Below are 22,226 nucleotides of genomic sequence, written 5' to 3'. Positions count from 1 at the left end.
ATTCAACACAAGTGGTTCATTATATATGTTAAGAAATGAGGTTCATTCTAGCGGTAACTCTTTTCTCATCATAAATAGCGTACTGCTTGTCTTGAGTCACTGAAATTCCAGTGTAGTAAGTGGATTCCTTGCCCCTATAATATATACATAACTTTTGTTACCAGTGTGTTATTATTTTTTGAGAAAAATGCAAAATAGTCATAAATTTATCAGGGGGTGTAGTACCACCTTAATACAAGACAATAACTCACAATATGAATTTACATTCAATTTTAAAACTGATATAGGAAAAGAAATCCATATTATTAGTTCCATAAAATAATAATACTGTTCATGTATACCAAATTTTTCTGAATAGCTTCAAATTGGCAGCCATGGTGACTCATTGAATGAAAAAACCAATACATGTTCAAAAGTTGCACTAAAAATTAGTGTACCATTACATTCTCTACATGACTGGTCAAAGACGACCAATTAAGACCAATGATGACCAGGCACTCTATAGGAACAAAAGCAACCTTATCAATGAATTTTGGTGCAACTTTTGAATCAGCATCTAACTTCAGAGGCATATCCAGGGGGTTCAGAGTGTGGACACACACCTAGGGGTCTATGCCTAAAACATGCACAATCAGCCCTGAACTTACTCATACTGAGGTTACTGAGGGTGAAGACCCTGTAAAGGTATGAATTTTATTTTCTTATCTTTTTAAAATTGTGCTTTGCTCCTTCATTACCAGATTCCTATTCCGCTGAGTGCAGTACCAATCCAGTACCACCAGTGTATGCATTGTATGTGCAATTCCGATGAGGGACTCTAGAGTACCAACATAGGTAATCTAGAGTACTATTGGGCAGCAGTTTACCTGTGTGGGTTAGTCGGTGTTATGTACTTTCAGTTTCCCATGCGTTTGAATGGGAATTATTTTGCCTAGTCGCCACAAGTTTAGGGAGCACATTTCTTCAATATTTTGACAAGTTGGCATCAAATGTTCTATTCTATATTGTTTGGCAATAATGTCTTTTGCCAATAGTACATCCAAAGTTGTAATTTTGTATTCCAATTCTGCACTCTTCACAAGGGTGGAGAATTCGGCAGAACTTTGACGATAATTTTGCCTTTTTGGACACGAAAATGCATTCGATCCTTAATTTTGTTTCAATCGAGTCTTGATTTAGCAAGTACAATAAGGTGGGTACCAATTTTATATACCTTTGATGAAATTTTGAAGAAATTTTTCGAATAGCTGACCTGCGCAAACCGTTAAGTGTATTTTCCATAGACAGACAAAATGGCGTGAGCCAGTCCTTAGGTACGGTATGTATTGTAGGACAGGCGAGCGAGTCTAGTGTGGGTGGCAGCAATATAGGAATTTGGTGATGTTTTTTTGCCTATATCTCAACTTTGGCCTGATTAGGATCAGATTGTATCACATAATAAAGTATGAAGACTTTTAGTTTTCATTTGGTGTGTCTTACCTGGTTTTTATGTGGATTATCTAACAACACACAATCAATAAGTGTGTACGCCACCAATGCGTTTCCACCTAGTGCTGTGACATGGGAACGTATAATGGCGTTCACTTCTGACATGCATCCATGCATAAAACCACTCACACCTCCACACTGAAAATTAAGGCAAATTACAAGAAAGTACAAATAAAAAATCAATTTTAAAACTGGAGTACTGCTGTCAGATATTTGATCACTGCATGCAGAATGATTCTCACATGAAGATATAACTCACAAGTGCCATGTTTCACTTATGACGATAATACCAATGGTAATAATGACAATAATCCCCAAATCACAACTGTTGGTCCTAGAAAAAAATTAAACATACACAAATTTGAATATCTAATTGTCTTAAATCAAATGAAACTAAGTAATAAAGTCAAATCCTCATCCATTTTGTTCAGACAACACAGTAGGTACTGCCAATATCCCTTCCAAGTAAGGTAATTAAAATGCAGCTTTTAAGTAAATTGACAGTGCTTTTAAACGATACTGTTCAAGTAGAAAATTTATGTTAAAATTATTTTGACACTTTTCATGTCTCAAGCAGCTAATGCGCTATTCCATTTGAGAAACCACACTCCCCTGTAGAAGATTTACAGAGGGAGTATGGGTTTCTAACAGAATGGGCAATTGGGCAACTTCCATTTGAAATTGAATTGGATTTATGTAAAGCCATGCACAATGGGAGTATAGGTTTCAAAATAATTAATCCTAGCCAATTCCATTTGAAAAACATACTCCCTATGTGGAAGACTTTTCTTAAAACTTCCACAGGGGTATAGAAGACTTCAAATGGAATAGTCCAATGGGCAAATATATATATATATATATATATATACCTTTTGTGTATAGGTCAAAGTAAGGAAGCTTTTAGCATTACAAATTTAAAAACAAGTGAAACGTTTGAAGTTACAAAGTCCAAAAATATTATCACACAATAATGTCCAACTTGTGGAAGACATGACATTAATCTCCCACACAGGGAGTGTGAACTTCAAATGGAGTCACATGAATGGGTGATTCCATTTGAAATCTACACCCCTTTATGGGAGGTTGAATGCATGTCTTCCATAGGGGATGTATGGATTTCCAATACAATAGCCCATTGCTCTCTTACCTCTCTGACAGATGTAGATTCTCTTATACAGAATATATTAATGTTGCCAAGGTAACGATCTATGATGCCATCAGGTATCGTACTCAGAGGTGTAATCTCAACTAGAGGTCTCCAATTCATACTCTCCTGGACACAGCAAATAGGATATAATTTGGTTAGAATCATTTCATAAACAAAAAACTTTTTGACCACAGTGGGCCAAGGTTTCCTGAAAACCACACGCACCAGAGTTGATTAATGTTAAATTGAGTTAATAGGAAGCACAAAGTTACCTTTTCCTTAAACTAAACTGAAATATTGAAAGAGTGTGTCATCCTCTTTTTATGACATTTTACAGTAGATATAAAAAAAAAAGCTTATTCCCAAAATTTCAGTTGATTCCAATTTTGTGAGTTATGCATGATTATGTGTATTACACTACTCCATAAGCATGTGTTGTAATTTTCTTCTGGTGCACCAGAACATAATTCAAATTTCACGATATCTCTGCTAAAGGAATTAATCTGCAAGAAATATATGTTACATAAACATAATAGCCAGAGGTTTTCGGTGGTATAAAAATATCAACTTTTTTTTTAGAGAAGTGGGTGGAGGAGGCTGATTCCAGTTAATATCCACCCCCTATGGATGACTTGACCTTAATCTCCCACTCAGGGTGTAGATTTCAAATAGAGTCATCCATTCAGGTAACCCCAACTGAAATTTACACCTCCTATGTTGTCTTACATAGAGGTATATGGATTTCAACTAAAATAGCCCACAGCTCTTTCAGATATAGGCCTATGACCCACTGAATTATGTTAGATACCACTAACGAAACAAAGAAATTTTCAAACAACTTTTTTTTAAATTGAACCACAGAGTTTAGCACTGACTCTATTAATCTTAAAATTGTATAAAAAAAATGATTGCAATTCATCCAACAATTGTTATCTTAACCTATGGATGCTACCAGCCAAATTATCAGCTTCTAATAACTATTTTGATTGGCTAAAAAGCGAGCTTTATCATGACTGAATTGAGTTTTTTGGTTCAGAATGCCATAAAATGCTGGCTTATTTACTCTACACATTAACATGACAAACTGCTGTGTAATTTGTTTGCACTCACTTGGCTTGGTGGCAGGACAATTCGCTTTTCAAGTCGGACAGGTTTCTGACCTGCATGAAGAAAATATACAACTTGTTACAATGAGATTTAAAACATTATGTAACCATAGCTACATGTACATGTACTATAACCCTTTAGTTAATGCGACTCTTTTGGGTCATATTAAAGGAGAGAGCATTTTGAAAAGTTCTGATTACATGCATGTATACTGTATTTACTCTTTTAAACATCCGGGGGTGGGGGCTTTGCATATTTGAAAAGGGAGCGTTTGTTAGAAGTGAATTTCCAATGAAAAAGCCTCACAAAATACAACTTCCGGTTTGATCAACATGGCACCCCCTATGGAATAATACAATCTACGACAACAATAATCATAGTATCAATGTGAATCATTTTGTCCCTGATACATATATACAAACTAACCTTTATTAGGTGTTGAATGTTTAGGGCCTTGTTCTTTCTGTAGCTCACGAGCTGGATCTGTGAGTTCCTCCATAGTAAACATCAGCTCAGCATCAGCAGATGATCGTGTACCTGCTGCACTAGTACCTGTAATAATAACATGAAACAAGTTGGTTTGATCTTTTATTAAGTGTTGAGTGTCAAGTGTCACTTGTTGGGATGGATCTGTGAGTTTCTCAGAGGAATACAAAAGAGAAGCAGGGAAAGCTATTATAGCATAATAAACCTGCTCCAAATGAAACGTATTGCTCACAAAAATAAATAATTCCTCAATTACTGATCATGTGTCAAGAGATAACCATATAAGACCAGAACAGTTTGTCAGACAAGAAATCCGCAGGGCAAGATGGGCAGAAGCAATATGGATCTGCAAGAGAGGATATAACACCATGAAGAGATATGAGGGGACATTATTTTTTACAAACATATTTGATTCTCTACTCAAGATCTACATTGGAGACAAGAGTACCACTTCTGGTGAAACCAAAACATCTGGTTCAGGTTCCCGCTCCTATGCAGATGGATCAATATCATCATCAACGCTTTGATAAAGTCAGAAGTCTTCTGGCGAAACTATTAGCAGAAAAACATAAGTTTTTTTCTTTGGTCTTGGCAAATAACTCTACTGAAACAAAGTTTACAGGGTATTGACTCCTAAGTAAGCATTCCTGGCATATATTGTGACTTTAATCATTTACCTTTATGTGGTGTGCTATCTTGCTGTGTTGACACTTCTCTCACTTGCACTGCAGATGCAGTTAAATAAACCTGCAAGCATAAAAATGGAACATATATCGATAGAAGATGCATAGCAGGAACGTGTTTAAAGTTAGCTCAATTGATAAGGCATTCAACTATGGTGTGCGAGGTTGTGGGTTTGAACCCTGGCGGTGCTTTAGCACACTCTGATGGAAAAATTTAGTTAACTTGAAATTCACCTGGACAAGGAACTTACTTCTTATTTATTGTCTTGTTGTAACCCTTAGTGTCATGCCAAGGACAAAGCATTTTGGCCATGATGTGACTTGATCCTGTGACCCTATTACAATAGGTCTGATCACGTAACCATTAAGCCACCATGCTCGCATGTGCTTGTAGGCTTAAAATGAATGGAAATCCCAAATTACCTGTATAATATCATCTTCTGGAAGCATGACATCAAAGCAGAGTTTACACAGACATAGAGGAGCCATGGAACGTAATTTGAAACACATTGCCTGCAAACAAAAAAGAAACAAAATAAGTATAGGCAGGTCAGCTTCTAGTAGGTCTTTAGTAAATAAGTAAATTCACTATAGGTTAATCTTATTAAGTAAAGATGGCTGCTGGTGTTGCATGTGGCATCACTGCTTTAAATATTCCACTGCTTTTGTTGTTTACAATGACTTTTTATATGAAGTTTTTAACTTAGTAACACTGTCCACGAGCCTTGAACATTTGTGGTTCTTAAGCACTTGGTGCTCACAGATTTCTCATGGATGTCCTCATTTGCTGAGGTTAACAAACACACATGTATACGCCCCCATAATACTTGCAAAACACCAGCAGAATTGGTAGCAACACATTTTGTATTTTTTTAATTATCCAACCACGGACACACATGTTTTGAGCTCACCTGTACCAAGTCATTAAATATAGGAGAGAAATGTTTAGGTATTGGTTCTGTGACTGTCTGCATCTTCATCATGGTGATCATCTAAAACAAAACATAATAATTTGGTTAAAACATGCTTTCTTCACAAAATATGAGAACTTTCGACAATGATTTTGTCTCAAACTAAAGATGTTCAATTACTACATACGTACATAGACGTGATGAGATAAAAGCACCGATTTCCTATCCAAGAAGTAGCAATTAATTAGCTTTCTCATTAGGGACCGGTCACTATTTATGCCAGGGGGAATGGGAAATTTCAATTTTGTATTCCCACTTCACTTCTGCTCTAAAATTCTGTGTTCCCCTCTTGTTTTATGACATTTCTCCATTTAAAATTTCACATTCTCCTCTTTTTCATGGCAAAAACTTTTTGGATTCTTCCCCCCGCTTGCGCACAAAACAATTTTGCATTCCCATCTCTGGCATAAATATTGACTGCTCCCTTAACTCGAATCAGCCAAATTTTTAACTGATTTCAAGTGTTTTCAAATTTATACACTTCATCAAATCAGCAAAATGTGTGGCATCAGAGCGTCACAATGGAATGAACTGAAACTGGCGCTATATCAGACTCCACACACATTGTACACATACACATACATGTAAAATTGGTCAGCTAAATATCAATGTCAAATCCTCATAAGTTTCAACAACTTCAATTGCTTCTCTCTCCTCAACTGAAAAGCACCAATTTCTTTTCATATCAAAATCACCATACATTGTACTTCAAACATCACATTATTCACTACTCAGTTGTAGCCCTACCTGTAAATGCTTATTGGGAAAGAGGTTACCAGGAACCAGTTCAGTACTGCAATCATAGAAACCTGCAGAGAATAGTGGCAAGGGAGATATTGGTTTTAACATGGTGAGTGAGTTAGTTTACAGTATACAAGGGTTATATCAGACCTGTCCTTGAATGTGCCGTCCCTGTTTGGCACTCCAGTATATCCCAAGCTCTAGATCTAGCAAGCACAAGTCCATTCAGAACAATGTACAGACTACACTATTATAGGGGATGATCTGAATTCCCGTAACACTAGGATGACTGATATTTGCAAAATTCAAGATGGTTTACAGCATGCGCCTATGCTCCTCCAGGGAGGTTGATGAATACATGAACAATGATTGTAAACAATAAGTTGAGTTCCATATTTTATTAGTCTTCTTGAAACCACTAGGATTTATGTTTGATTAGATTCAGGATTATGGATAATACATACCTTCTGGTAAATGGGGCTCAAATAATCCTGCTACAGTGGCACTATCTTCAACATCATCAACCTAAATCAAACATGAAAATATCTTTATTGCACCATATAGCTACATGACATCGTGATTTCCCCATACACTACCAGATTACTATAAAGGATCTCTATATTTTGGAAAATCTTGGTTGGTCGGGCCCGTAGAACAGGGTTTTCTTTTTTCGTCGCCTAATGGCCCAAATCAAGCAGCCCACGCAGGGTTAGCCAAATCGCCACAGGGCCCATTCTCCGTTAAAGTGTCCAAGTTTGGTCTCAGGAATGACAAAATGCCAACCACAAAGAATTCATAAAATTCATTCAGAATCGTAAACTTTAATAGTGTAAGAACACAAAACAATGCATGGGTGATTTTTCAACAATATTTCATTTTTGAGCAATATTACTTGTACGTATTGGGGTAACGATCAGTGGTAACGATCTGTGAAACCCTTTCCCATCTTTGTCTTAATCGTGCAAGTGTAAAAACTGACCGACTAAATACCCATACTTGATCAGTCATCACCCAATGTACTAAAGTCTGGTATGGTATTTGGCTTCATTTATCACAGCGTTTTTCCGAGGAGAGTAGAATTTAGGTAACGATTCTGTGAAGGCATGAACGTAACGTCAGGACTTTTTGCCATTAATAGACCTGATTTTTTTTACTTTGAAACCATTGTGTTTTGTTCCATATATATAATATAACTATGGATCTGCTTGATCCATCACATATGAGAACATCCATCTAGCCAATTATTTTCACAGATTGTTATCCATTAGAAATATGGTAACGTATCTGTGAACAATATTGGCGACATAGTCTGAAAGACCTGTTGGAAAAATTTAATAATCTGTGTTGTGATGATTTATACTTTATAATTAGGGCATGATACCAGCTAATGAAAAGTACCTATAATCCATTATGTGCGCATGTTTAGAGAGCAGGGACACGTTATACTGAACACACCTTGGCTGGCGACATGGAGGAAAACAATGGACATGCATAATCAGCTTTATTGTTTTATACTTTCTAGGCATGTTACAACCTCTAGCCTCACACATTTTAAAAAGCAACTCCTAAGTATAAGTTATATTAATAAAAGTTATTTCTTTCTGAAGAAACAAGTCTGAATACGACTTGACACTATGGGCGACACATATTTGGCATTTTGAACACTTTATCGGAGAATGTGCCACAGAACTGTAGCCAGTCCAATGTACCTTTATACTTTTGCATGCAACATGCTATACAAGTTTGTTTTACTATTCTGTGTCATATTATCACTGCAATGTGTTTTATGCAAGAACTTGAAAAAGCAATACACATCAGATCAACCATTTGTTATAAACTGCTATACTGCTATTTCAGGATGCTTAACTTATCAGCAGTAGTGTTTGACCTTAGGAGAGCCAGGACATAAATTTAACTGATTGATGATCAAATACCTGTATTAAGCTTACTCACATAATATGGCATTCAATATATGGATATTCAAATAAATATTATTATTTATTACATATAATTTGTCCATTTGAAACATCTGTCCCAAAAAACCTTCAAATAGAGCAATTTTGAATACATGGCCTCTCTATTGGCTACAAATTTATACACTTAAGTCATTATTAGTTATTAGAGGGGATCCTCTATCTACATATGTATATTACAGACAATATGGTATATTATTTTTTATATCAGGCTTTTGAGCGATACAACAAAACTATGTATTGTATAGTTTTTACAAAACACCCGGATGCAATACAATATTGTACGCATAGCGCGTATGCCATCACCCGTCACCATGGTCACGGCACCTGACAGCACCAACACGCATCACAACAACGCAACAACACTGCCACTGTACCGGCTCACAGGAGATTTTATAAACAAGTAAAACCACAAACTTAATTTGTGGCAATTCTGGATGATGAATAACCTAGGAAATATAATCCACATTTGCAAATAAACCTGTATATTTTCTGAATTTGTCTTTGGGGGAAGGAAAGCGCAGAAAACAAGAAGTTCAATACGCATTGGTTAGGCCTGGTGGCTAGGTAAACTTAAATTTTCATTTTACCACAGAGAGAAAGCCTGATATAAATAATAATAATAATCTTGAATGGCTTAATTTCGTGTGATACAAGAATATATTGCACTATATAGCAAAATATTGCACTCGTCTACGACTGGTGCAATATTTTTCTATTTTGTGTAATATGTTCTTGTATCACACTCAAAGCCATTCAATATTATATATTATAGTGTATAGGCATCAATTCATACCTCTATGACATAGGTATCTTTCTGTGATGCCGTTATGGATGCATCTACTAGTTCTTCTGTGCTTGTACTCAATGTTTTAGGGCTGTCCTGTGGACCCGGATCCATTGATTCCTACATAGATAAACACAGCAAATTGCAAGGGGGCTATGGGTTAGAAAACACAGTGATACATGCTATTAAACCTGCATGGATTCAAACAGATGAATGCTATTAACAAATGGGTTATTCCATTTAAAATCCATACTATAATGAAAGACAAAGATAAAAAGACTAGTTTGCGTCTGACGTCACTGTCAATCAAATTCTCTACGATCCTTGATTGGCTAATAGCGCGTATAAGGAAGGTCGATTCATCTGGCTGGTGCCGATCGGAGAAAAGGAATAGCAGTGAATGGCGAAAAATACATACTCTTACAAGGCAAAAAGCAACTTTTTTTAGGCATTGTGGACATGGTGCCGTCACCAAAGAAAGTATACTATTAAGACCTAACTTTTGAGATAGTTTGTATGTTTGATGGTGCAAAATTAACAATAAGGCGCTCGGTTTACCGCCGTGTTCAGCAAGTCATATCATCACGACACTTGTAAACAAACCGTGCTCTGAGTTTGATTGACAGATGACGTCAGACGCAAACTAGTCTTTTTATCATTGTCTTTCATACTACCCCTGTGGAAGATAGTGGAATGAACCCATTAGGCAGCTACATGTGAGTGTTAGGGTTAAGCAAGGCATATGATGCATTGTTGGATTAAATCACTCAAAGCTATCAAACACTCCATCTGCTTTAATATGTACCACTCAATGCTGTAAAGTTATATCAGTTTTGCTCAAGCCCAGGGGCACTATTGCTTTTCATACCAAGTCCCTAATTGGTTAATTACATGATATATTCAACAGAGGAACCAATCAAAATAGAGCTTTTGGATCACTAAGTAATTTTAAGCTTAATCATTTAGACCCTCATTATAACCAATCAAAATTGTTTGAAGAGGCCCGTAATTTGGCCAGTAGTGCCACTATGAGATTAATATCTAGGGTTTACATGCAGCAATGTCCATTTCATTTCATTACATGGAAAACCACCATCTGGAGATTATAGCCCATAATTTCTGTCCATTTTAGGAAGAGTTCTTCAAAACTTAAATCAAATCAGTCAATTTTACAAGATGCCCTCCACTGACCTTCGACGAACAAATGGGGACATCTTTATCTTTATCCAAAACAGCCCACTTTACAAATTGCCCTCAAATGACCTTTGACCTCGGAACACTTGGGTTACCAATATGATGCGAATACTTACTGTGTGGTGCAAATCATAGACATCTTTGTTTCTAGCTGTGACATCTTGAAGTTTCTTTTGAATTGATTGCATTAGATCGGCACTCCCTGATGCACTCTGCTCAACAAAAACACACAAACATTATGTATTATATTCCCCATCGGTAAGATGTGTAAAAGCCATAATGTGTGATTGTAATGCCCAATGGTGCACTAAAATACCATGCGAAAGACTTAAGCCTGAAGTGCTTCATTACAGTAACATTTCCAAGTTCTCATAATAAAACCAGCGATCCCCAGATTTATTTGACAATTCCCCACAGAGCTCCACTGTTGAGCAGCTAAGTGATTTTCTTTCGATCTATACCTCATTATTTTAAAATGATCAGAATACCTCCTTGACAGTTGTTACTATATACCATTTTCAACCATGAAATGCATTGACATAGGTGTCAAAGATGGGGAGGTAATCTCAAGCTTACAGATTTGACGCGAATCCGCGAATCCGATTCGCGATATATTCACGCAAAATTGGGTCGACACAAATCTGTTCGGAATCGACTAGCATTTATAAGCTTACTTCTTGAATTCTGATTTACTCAAGATTCCCATTTCATTTTAATTTATTCGCTGTCTATCGAAGTTTTTAACATGTACACCAAAAGCTACCAAAATAACGAATGTGACACACATGTGACACACATGTGACGTACGTACACCATGGAAGTCATTATTCTATGCTGTCACACTGCCTGCATTGACTGTATAATGGCTGCCCTGCTGTTGTAAGGCGCTTGTGGTGCATGCTTCAAACTCAAGTCTGAATTTGTGGATTCGCGCAAAACTACACTACGAGAATCCAGTCAGATTCTCCCAACCAGCCCACGAATCTGAAGGCCTGAAGTTATTATCTTTTTGATATGTAAAGGGCATTCATTTCTTCAAGGTCACCAAAAAGTCATTTTTAACACCAAAAAGTCATTTTTAACACCAAAAATGAACAATACTACTATTTCCCCTTTTCCAAAATCAGGGAGGACAACCGACTCTCCCTCCAAAAGTGAGATGAAAATGAACACACAACTTTGCTTCTCTAAAAGAGGCAATCATTTTAAGATAAGAGTCATTAAGGTTTACACAACCTTATCTAGTTTATCGTCCAGGATCATACATACATACATACATACATACATATACAATTTATACCGCGCATATTATCTAATTAAAGGTCAAAGCGCCTTTACAAACTACAGCCAAGGCTGGAATAGAAACAAACAAAAAATACATAAGGAAATAATTACAAATTACATTTACATAAAAAGATGTGTTTTAAAAGTTTTTGAAAACAATAAGGAAACAGCTTCTCTGATGGAGAGAGGAAGCATGTTCCATAGCCGGGGTCCAATGACGGAAAAGGCCCTGTCACCTGTTGAACGATGGGTTTTGGGAATGTGGAGCCTAGTATGATCAACGGATGAACGGAGGTAATGATGTGAAATGCTTTGACTGTTGTATAAAGTAATATCAGAAGAGAGGTATGTTGGTAGTGAGCCATTTAAAGATTGATACATATACACAAGCAACTTAAAATTAACACGTTGGCGGACAGGTAGCCAATGAAGCCTCGCCAGGTAGGGAGATATGTGCTCACATCTCTTAACTCCGCAAATCAGGCGCACAGCTTTATTTTGAATTCGCTGAAGTTTGTCAAATTGCGCATTGGTGATGCCTGCAAGCAATGAATTTCCATAGTCAAGGCGAGATAGAACAAGAGCCCTGATAATATGATGGCAAGTGTCCTCATCTAAATATTTCCTGATTCGGCCAATGTTTCTTAGCTGGTAGTTAAGAGTGCGGCACAATCCCCCCACCTGGCTGGTCATTGACCCATCCGAATCCATGATAACACCCAGATTGCGGACGGAATTTGACGGAACATGTTGGTCAAAATCTCACATTACATACATACATACCTTTCCAGACAATCTCAATGGTGCTGGAGATGGCAATGCACACATATATGTTCCTGTAGCAGTCTGAAACATGAAAATATAAACAAATCTATCAATACAATAGATTGTCAGTGATTGAAGACTAAACTAGACCTAAATACAAAAAAAATCACACAATCTTTCATCTGCAAGAGGGAAGCTGTGAGTGGGCAGGCCTAGCAAAATCTCTCACATTAAGAAGTGTTCCACCCACTTCTGGATCAGATACTGCATAAAGCTATAAATCAAATTACAATTAGTTGATCAATCACCTATAACAATCTATAAGTCAATAAAATAAAAACAATAAAAATAAATAGCATCAATAATTTCCAAAATTTATATTTGTATATTTTGGACATTGTTGTTCAGTGTTGATAAAGATAACAGAGTGGTTATCGAAACGTACACAGTAAGTGCAATTTATTGGATCAGAAATAAGAACCTTTTGATTGACTTTATTCTACCGATCCTGACGAATTTGTTCAACCATTGTGGTCATATGGCAAGCTACAATTTTGTCCATAACATTACCTTATCAAGGAAAGTGAACTTATTGATTCAAAATTATTGATTCAAAATCAAAGGTGAACCATGCCAACTAAACAAAGAGTTAGCGTTGGGCGATATCGCGCCCTGCGATATATCGCGATATTAAATCCTAATCGCGATGACGATATGTAGAAATAGTGACAGGCGATATACTTATAATTGGTCTCCCCATCCACTCAGGATGCCACGACCAACGAAATGTTCAATGTGTATGAGGGCAGCAGTGGTCTCCCATACACTCAGGATGCCACGACCAACGAAATGTTCAATGTGTATGAGGGCAGCAGTGGTCTCCCATCCACTCAGGAGGCCATGACCAACAAAATGTTCAATGTTCATGCAATGCAAAGTAGCGGAAAGCACAGACAATAATGGCGGCAATTGGTTTCACACTGTTTTTAATAACATTTCGGATATAAAGAAGCTGTTTTGAACGATGGCAGTGGATTGAATAAGTATGTTTTGTACTTGTTTATTTGTGTATACTTGTTGCTTCACTGTTTGCCGGGCCGTTTTGCACCCGTATATCAGTGAACTTCTGATATGGCATGCATACATGTAATTGAGAAAAATATCGTCAGATGGCGATATCGTGATATGTTTTTGACTGCGATATGCGATATGCAAAAGACTGACGATGCCCAAGCCTACAAAGAGTATTAAATCTACTTACCGCTGTGCCAACAAGTAAGACTTCACCAATAGTAATCTGCACTCTCAGTCCAAATAGACTATTCATACCTTTTAACTGAAATGGAAAGGTAATACGATTGATTGAAATCGGCCATAACCTGTGCGAGATTTAAGAAAAGTCTTCCATAGACGGAGATATAGTTATTCTGAAACCCATTTGCCCCTGAATATGGCTTTACCTCAGCACTGACATATAATCTGGAATGAGCGTTTTGAGCATTTCGACAGTATTTTTTGTTATGGGACATGAGAGCACCTCAGACGTATCAAATTGCATTCTGAATGCGAAGCATGTCTTTCTGATATCAAATAATTTTCATTTTTTTGAAAATCACGACATAATACAAATTTTATGACAAATTATAAAAATTTGATATTTTTCAAATTTTTGATATATAACAGTCCTCGAAGTAAATTTTATAAATCTAATGATATATTTTTAAAGTGTATGTAGCTGGGAGGAAAAGCTGATGATCAATTGAAAATTTTGACCTTTCATATTGAAGATGTGGATATTTCCTGAAAATATGTATTTCCCTATACTTTGTACAGGGAAGATCCAAGCAAAATTACATCCCTGTTACTTTATATTTTCCACAACTGGAGTGTGTATTTCAAATGGAAGGTATCAATTTGTCTGTTCTATTTGAATCCCATACTCCCTCTGTGAAAGACTTCAGCTAAATCTTCCACGGGGGAATGTAGATTTCAAATGGAATAGCCTAATCCAGTGGAGTTGTTGAGACAGTGTGATATTCAGTGTCAACATTTCATAGTGAGGTATTCTTTAATACTCTGCGTGCTAGTCATAAGCTTCAACATAAAAAGACCAAGTTTTGAGAAATTTTCTCAAAATATCAAGAGCTATCTTAATAACCACTGAACCAATACTAGGCTTGTTTGTACTCATTTTAATGCATTTTTCATGCTGATTTCAAATATGGTCATGAAATTTTACAATTCTGAAATTTTTGAAAAATTCAAATAAAATTTGAAACTTGTCGTCTGCAGTCGACACCCATGTGGAGAGAGTTAATACTGCTACTTGACTCACCTTTAATTTATTCATTATCTGTCTATGAAGTTCATATTCCATGAATGGTAATGCCTGTAAAATGAATATCAAATTCAAGATAATCAGTAAACTTAACAATGTAAAGCCAGTTCAACAGGGACCAAAAAAAGAAAAGAAAAAAGAAACTTTATAGTGGCAAACACACATTGTGTAGCAGATCTACAATGCTATTTGCAAATATTCATATAATCTAAATTGATTCATCTTCTACTTACATCACTTATAAGAGAGGCGTTATTTTCACCTTGTGCTTTCCTTTTTGCTCGGCATATTCTGTACAAAACAATGACAACAACAATAATGAAATTATACTAATGTTTGTGACCGCTAAATTAATTGCACTTGGATATGCAAATCTGTAAATATTTCATTTATAGTTCCACTATGATGGACACTACATCATAACTTAGTATGAGGGATTTGTTTTTTGCATCTACTCTGGGCATGTTTTTTTCTTAGGTTACAAAAAAAACAACTACTTTACTTTGAAAGTGAGCTTAATAAGGGAAACAATCAAACAGGCAAGCTCAATAATATCACCATAGACTAATACAGACTATTTTTCGCAACAGTTAAAGTCCCTGTGTTTTGTATGCTGTGAATTCTTGCATATATGAGAGCTGATTGTTCAATCATGCATACAATCACACCAGTGTTGCGAGCCTTTGACAATATGTTGAACTCTTTATTGCCATGCACTTTGCTAGTACAGTGAGGTGAGTTCAACTAATGTCTGGGCCACCCTAACCCTTTCCCCATCCCCTGCTTTCATCAGCTGAGTATGGAAGACATGACAAGGAGGTGAATTTCATATTGGGTTACCAAAATGGGTGACTCAACATGAAGTCTACACTAACATTAACATTAACATCCATTTTAGCGCCTTTGATAAAAGTTACAAAGCGTGTGTGGGAGATTAAGGTCATGTCTTCCATAGGGGGGGGTGTGGATTTCAATTGGAATAGCTCTCACCTGGCTGATATACAGCAGCATTTTCCTGTGTACTGTAATTCAGGTGGAGGCTCCACTGTGCTAAATAGAACATCTGGAACCTTTTGTTTCCTGTCACATTAATAACAAATGATAAAACATAATTATCACAAAGACAAAACAAGAACTGAGGTCACAGTTCTGCGGCAGCTCTGACAGTAAGTAAAGGGTTACTGGTTTTGTTACTGTACACTTATAATACATGAAAGCATAGCCCTACTAAACAACTACATTTAATATACACTGTCATTCGTAATTATTTATGGATGCAAATACAGCAAGTTGTAAAAAACAACCGGGAGCCCAACTGAATGACTGTATGCAGAGGATGGTCATGAAATGTGGGCATAATTTATTTTTTTATCTTTTACTTATCATAACAATATTATTTTTGGGCATTATTTATTATTTTTATATTTGGAATAATATTTGGGCTGTGTGTATTGATCATTTTCTCTTTTCAGAACTTTTGTAGCCTTGAAAAGGGCTGTTTGGTTTGGTGATGAGTGAATTCACTCAGTGGCTATAAATCGTCAATATGGAATCCTACAGGCGATAATGTTACGTGCCTGTGGTATTTAGCATCTGCAAGTTGTATCATACTGCTCCCTCGGATATTCCTAAAGGCCTTGTGATTTCTCTTGCTTGTTTTAACAATGTTTACTGTGCAATTCAGAATTTCCACAGCGATTGTAATTTCATAAATTTGGCTGTTACTAAGCAGAAGCAAAAGCTGGTTCTCCATGTTTCTAAAACATCACCGTCCCTATCGTGATTACATTGATTGATATTCCAAACATCATGCACCCAAAATTGCATGCCTCCATGCACTGCCTATTGTTCTAGTGGAAAAACAAACATTGCACTTGTATTTTTTAACCGATAACGAGATGACCGATATGACCATATGACCCGATATGACACAATTTGTTAGTGATAGTCTCAATTCGCAGTCATTTATTGATTATGCTGGTATACATACTTTTATAAAAAAAAAATCTGGCCAACTGAAAATCCAGGGAAAAAGTAAAAAAATCCAGAAAATCTGGGGGAAACTTACTTGCAGAGTTGGCATTTGGTCAGGTTAACTGGAAATGGTAGTGTGGAATCATTATATGGAATGTGGATTATAGAACACTTTGAATTGCTATCGGCTGTTTGCGTTGTGTCTAGTAAGCTGGAGTAAATAAGAAAGAAAATATAAATGGCAGTAAAGAATCATAGTATGAGTGTGGCACATTGTAAACATCTTAAAATTAATTCAAACTCACAACCTTATTCTCATCTTATCAATCTTAATTATCTTCAACTTGATAGAGCTTTAAAAATGTCACAAATTGATACCAAAATTTAACTAAAAAGACATTCACCTTAAGAGTAAAATTGTTTGGAAACAATTATATTGGAATAATTTGACTTGCTGAGCATTTTAATACCAAGATCAAAAAGGGAACCAGCATCTAGTGCTGAAGGTAAATAAGACAGACTCATGGTGTGGGAGAAGCACCCTCCTGGTTCACGGCAAGGGCCATGCACCAAGGGAAAAAGAGATTTGCCTGTAACCTATATATCTTTATACTTCTACAATTTCCCAACTGTTGCGTGTGAAATGTGGTCAACTTTTAGTTGTAATTCTTTTCATACAGAAATGCTTATGAATGTAATAATGTGTGCCTAAACAACGTCTAACTTGTCACCAAACTTCAATATGACCCTCATTTTGAACTCTGACCTCCACTTACTTTATTTCAGAAGTTGGTGGTGTTCCAGAAGCTTGTTGCTCCTTCTGGAATTCCTGCCTATCAAGTGACACCGTTAACACGGCGCTACCGCTCCCAGCACTACTGGGCTGTGGAGGCAATGGGGCCCTCATGTTTACTATGGCTGCTGTTCCCATCGCTGACAACAGTATTACTTCATCACTGAAACATCAAACAAAAGAACATTTTGTCATTATTATTCCGGGATTTTTTGTCAAATTATAACAATATTCATATCTATCATCTATGCACACAGGTAAATATCGTAAATCAGTTTCTACACTAGTATGCTTTTAATTAGAATAGTCTCAACGTCTTTTTATTTTAAAACTTATTAGTTCCTTGCTCTCTTACACAAAGGATAAACCAAAACTTACTCATGTCTGTAAAATATCTTATCAGAAAGTCTTGATACATATTTTTTTTAACTTTAGAGAGTTGCCAAGTCTCAGAAATACATTAAAAATTTTGTAACATATCTTTTAAAAACATATACATGTTTTGAAACAAAAAAAGTCAAGGAATTTAAATACACAGATTATTGGTGTAAAAGCACCAATTTTGGAAAAAAAGTTTTTAGGCCTCATTTTCTTGTAACATCAAAAAAATTATTTGGACACATAATAGCATTCTTCAGACCGATGATGCATTTACGATACTTACTATATACTAGTGGTTTCTTTGTAACCCACAACAGCATGACATCCCATTGCAGCAGCATGAGAACGGATTTCAGTACGGATCTCTGTCCACCAAGCATCCCTTGTCTCTGGTTCATCTGAGGAAAAAAAATGAATTTAATCACGACAAATCTGATCACTCATTACCATACAATCCAACTTTCAAAAGTAGAATATTTGTGCTACATTTACTTTTGTACTTTTTGTGTTCCAAGAGGCTTTCTTCATATTAAAGTCACATTTACAATACATATATTATTTGGTAGGGTCAGGCATAGAGGCAAGGAGTAAACGCTGACCAGAAACTGACCAGAAAGATGTCAGGCCATGTGGAGCTATCATCAGTTGTGAACAGAGTTTATCGTCAGTAACAATATATCAAACCACTGAGAACAGAGCAAGGTTCCTTGTCCAAAACATCTGGAATCCAAATTTGGTGAATACTGAATACTTGTTTGAACATTATCTATACATGCTATCCATCCCGGGAGCATGGTAGCCGAGCCGAGCCGGCTCCGGCTCATAATCGGATGGATGCAGGTTAAAACCAAGGTAACGCCACCGTGTTGTGCCCATTGAGTAAGGCACTTTGTCTTGATAATTCGCAGGTGTATAAATGGGTATCAGCATTCTTTAATGCTGGGAAGGTAACAGACTTGCTGTGGAGGAGTTGTGGCGATCCCACCACAGCAACATTTGACAGTAGAGTTTGGCCGAATCACTAACTTAACAACAGAGAGATGGTCACTCAGTCTTGTAAAAAATACTAGTTCGACTGCTTTACCTTTACCTTCTCCATCCACACATATAACAGCCAACACTCGCATATCAACTCTTATCATGTCTTGTGAAACTGAACTTACCAGGGTTATGAATTTTATCCAATAGTTTGACAGACCTAGCAGCCACAACACCACCGACATGAATAAGAAACCCAGGTGGAAACACTGTTAACGTAAAGAATGGGTACTCCTGAAAGAAAACAAATTAACTGGGAGTTATGCAGAAGCATCCTTGTAATATATTTCACTGGTATCAAGTTTAGCTCAACATCAGCTCCAAATATCTGCAAAGTCGGAATTTGCGGTTCTCTGTGAAATTGATCCTAATCATCTGCCAATTGATTCCCACAAATTGATTCCCACAAATTGACCTTACTGCAGGTAATTCATGTTTTCAAGTCAATTTTCTTACTTGCTTTCTACTATTTTGATGAATCAATAAAAACAAATGAGAAGTCACTATTTTATATAACAAAACGATGTGAAAATGGTGATTTGTGCCATGTACAGAGTGACTTTAAATTCCATTAAGGACCCCAATGGAAATAGCCTTTATATTTAGGATTATGGGGCTATCAATGGTGTTATCAACCACTTGTGTGTTCTACTGGTAACCTAATAATGTGCAGTTCTATTTTATATATATTCTGTGGTTTTCTTTTTTCTATTTATGCACAGTGTTTGCTGCAATGCTTTTATAAATTGAAATTGAAAACCATATTAAAGATTCTTACCAACATATCTATAGATTGAGGGAGGATAGCAGTCTTTGTTGTGAGTGTTGGTTTCTGTGATATACCCCCACCACTCCCGCTACTACCAGCAGTGCCTGGGCTACCTCCTGCAAAACAAACAAACATCATTTCAATCAACAAAATGTCAAAACACATCCACATGCAAGACAACGAGTGCAACGAGTTGCATGTTTTATGATTGCCATTTCTTGGTTTCTAATACAAACAGTCATTTTATGTGTGATGAAGGAAACTATTTTTTTATTTTGAGGTTAATGACTGTGCATCAGCTGTTTTGAGAGTATTGTAAAAAATCTTCACATTTTGTTTATTATTGTGGGTAATGCTATACCACGTCACACACAAGAGGTCCACTGTTTAGTATAAGTAATCTTGCATCATATTCTTGTTTTGGCAAATAAATGACTGGGCTATATGCATTGCTATATCGCATATATTCATGATGTTTTCAACAACTCTTCCTATACCTTTGTACAGGAGCCAAGCGTTGTTAATCGGTGATGAATCCACAGTCTAGTAGCGTATATGCGAACGCAAGGTAACGCGTACGCGATACGCGTGAGCGCGTAAGATTCGTCATGCCTGGAAACACTATCTTATGTTGGAGGCAGCAGCTATATCATTACCGCTTTATTTTTTAGTTTTATTGCTCACTTTATTCTTTAGTTTTATTGCTGATATCAACAGAGAAATCACTGATCTTCTTGTAAGGTTGAGTGGCAATGGTAAACGGACATTCCGAATGAAAGAATCATGTAAATTAGACGATCTTTAGCTTGTTTTCGTTGTTGAAAGGATTCAATCATGTTTCACCGTTGTTCATCACGGATTAACAACTCGCGTCCGGCGTCTGCGTGGTTTACTTCGCCGGGCAGGCGAAGTAAACCACGCTGATGCGCGGACGTATCGTTGTTAATCCGTGATGAACAACGGTGAAACATGATTGAATCCCTAAATGAATCCACTATACTGCCCTTCCACAACAATAGCACAAATGACATAAATGGGCTATTCCAGTTGAAAACCATACACCAAACAGGGGGTGTATATTTCAAATTGAGTCACCCATACAGGTAACCCAATTTGAAACCAACACTCCCTATGAGGAAGATTAAGGTCATGTCTTCCATATGGATTTCAACTGGAATAGCCCAATTTTGGCAAACAAGTCAGGTGTGCTATTTTGACATGCTAGAATACCATATGTGACACGATCAAGGGGAATGAGTCACATGTCGGCAATTTTCAATTTGAACTTTTTTACATCATTTTCTGGCAGTTTACAAATGCTGGCATCTCATCTGGTTACAGAGTTATGAGCAATTTATCAATGGCTGAAAACAACATAAAACAAAAGAATTTGAGCACTGTTTTTGCCAATATCTCAGAAACAATATATTAGCGACATCCGACTCATTCCCCTTGATCATGTCACATATACTTCACAAATAATACAGCATTACCTGCTGGCAAGTCCGAGTCTGATGAATATCTGAACGGGGATACACATTTTGTCGGCGATGGTGGTTGAGGTGTAGGTGTCTTGTTCACAGGGGAAGTACCCAAATCTCCTTGATCTTCAAATGAATGGCTACTATATAGGTTGGATAATTGAAAAGTGTGCAAATGGGATTATTGGTGGTTAACATGCATTAAATATAAAGTCTTTCAAAATCTCTAATGTCAGATCGATCTACAAAGACTTTTCATTTGCATTTTAAGCAAAAGAAAATCATATCTTCTAAAATATTGTCCATTTTTTGGTGATTTCGTAACTTGGAACTTTCAAGTCACTGGGTTATTCCAGTTGAATTCCATACATCCTCTAAGGAAGGCACAAGGGGTGAAGATTCAAAATGGAGTTACCAATTCAGGTAACCAAATTTTGAAATTCACACTCATTGTGTGGAAGATTAAGGTCATGTCTTCCATTGGGGTGTATAGCCCAGTGGATGAAAAATGCGATTAACTGCCAAAAAATTAAATAATCTGTCATATTCTTGCTGAAAAAAGTTGATTGAATTGATAATTTTGTTCAAAATGCACCTTTTACTCCTTAAAATATTAGAAGCCATATCTTAGTAAGTACTGTATTCATTCTAATAAGCGCCCAGGGCACTTTACAAAGTCATTTTGAGTGGGCGGTTATTTTTACCTGGTTTACCTAAGTTTTTCGTAAGGGCTGTTTATTAGAGACAAATTTACCTATGTTATAATAGGGTCCCGAGATGTTCTAGTAGCTTTTCTGATGCAGTAAATGTATTGCAAGTTTACATA

At 36.5% G+C, this 22,226-nt stretch overlaps 1 protein-coding gene across 1 annotated transcript in view; it reads right to left on the bottom strand.

Moving 5' to 3' along the window:
* Window positions 1-22,226, bottom strand: part of LOC140166555 (C2 domain-containing protein 5-like) — a 37,191-nt gene that overhangs the window by 3,191 nt on the left and 11,774 nt on the right. Inside the window, exons 9-30 of the mRNA XM_072190049.1 lie at window positions 21,413-21,543; window positions 19,929-20,035; window positions 19,276-19,384; window positions 18,396-18,510; window positions 17,715-17,894; window positions 17,033-17,149; window positions 15,955-16,044; window positions 15,198-15,255; window positions 14,962-15,015; window positions 13,888-13,962; window positions 12,645-12,707; window positions 10,694-10,789; window positions 9,393-9,503; window positions 7,088-7,148; window positions 6,630-6,691; window positions 5,823-5,903; window positions 5,335-5,424; window positions 4,906-4,975; window positions 4,169-4,294; window positions 3,746-3,795; window positions 2,636-2,761; window positions 1,480-1,626 (exon numbers count right to left, since the gene is read on the bottom strand). Of these exons, the coding sequence (XP_072046150.1) occupies window positions 1,480-1,626; window positions 2,636-2,761; window positions 3,746-3,795; window positions 4,169-4,294; window positions 4,906-4,975; window positions 5,335-5,424; window positions 5,823-5,903; window positions 6,630-6,691; window positions 7,088-7,148; window positions 9,393-9,503; window positions 10,694-10,789; window positions 12,645-12,707; window positions 13,888-13,962; window positions 14,962-15,015; window positions 15,198-15,255; window positions 15,955-16,044; window positions 17,033-17,149; window positions 17,715-17,894; window positions 18,396-18,510; window positions 19,276-19,384; window positions 19,929-20,035; window positions 21,413-21,543 (2,119 nt within the window). The remainder of the gene's footprint in view (window positions 1-1,479; window positions 1,627-2,635; window positions 2,762-3,745; window positions 3,796-4,168; window positions 4,295-4,905; window positions 4,976-5,334; window positions 5,425-5,822; window positions 5,904-6,629; window positions 6,692-7,087; window positions 7,149-9,392; window positions 9,504-10,693; window positions 10,790-12,644; window positions 12,708-13,887; window positions 13,963-14,961; window positions 15,016-15,197; window positions 15,256-15,954; window positions 16,045-17,032; window positions 17,150-17,714; window positions 17,895-18,395; window positions 18,511-19,275; window positions 19,385-19,928; window positions 20,036-21,412; window positions 21,544-22,226) is intronic.

Source organism: Amphiura filiformis, chromosome 12 (assembly GCF_039555335.1).
Source record: "Amphiura filiformis chromosome 12, Afil_fr2py, whole genome shotgun sequence".
Classification (NCBI taxonomy): Eukaryota; Metazoa; Echinodermata; class Ophiuroidea; order Amphilepidida; family Amphiuridae; genus Amphiura; species Amphiura filiformis.
Note: the sequence above shows the minus strand (reverse complement) of the source record. Positions and strands in the feature narration are given on the sequence as shown.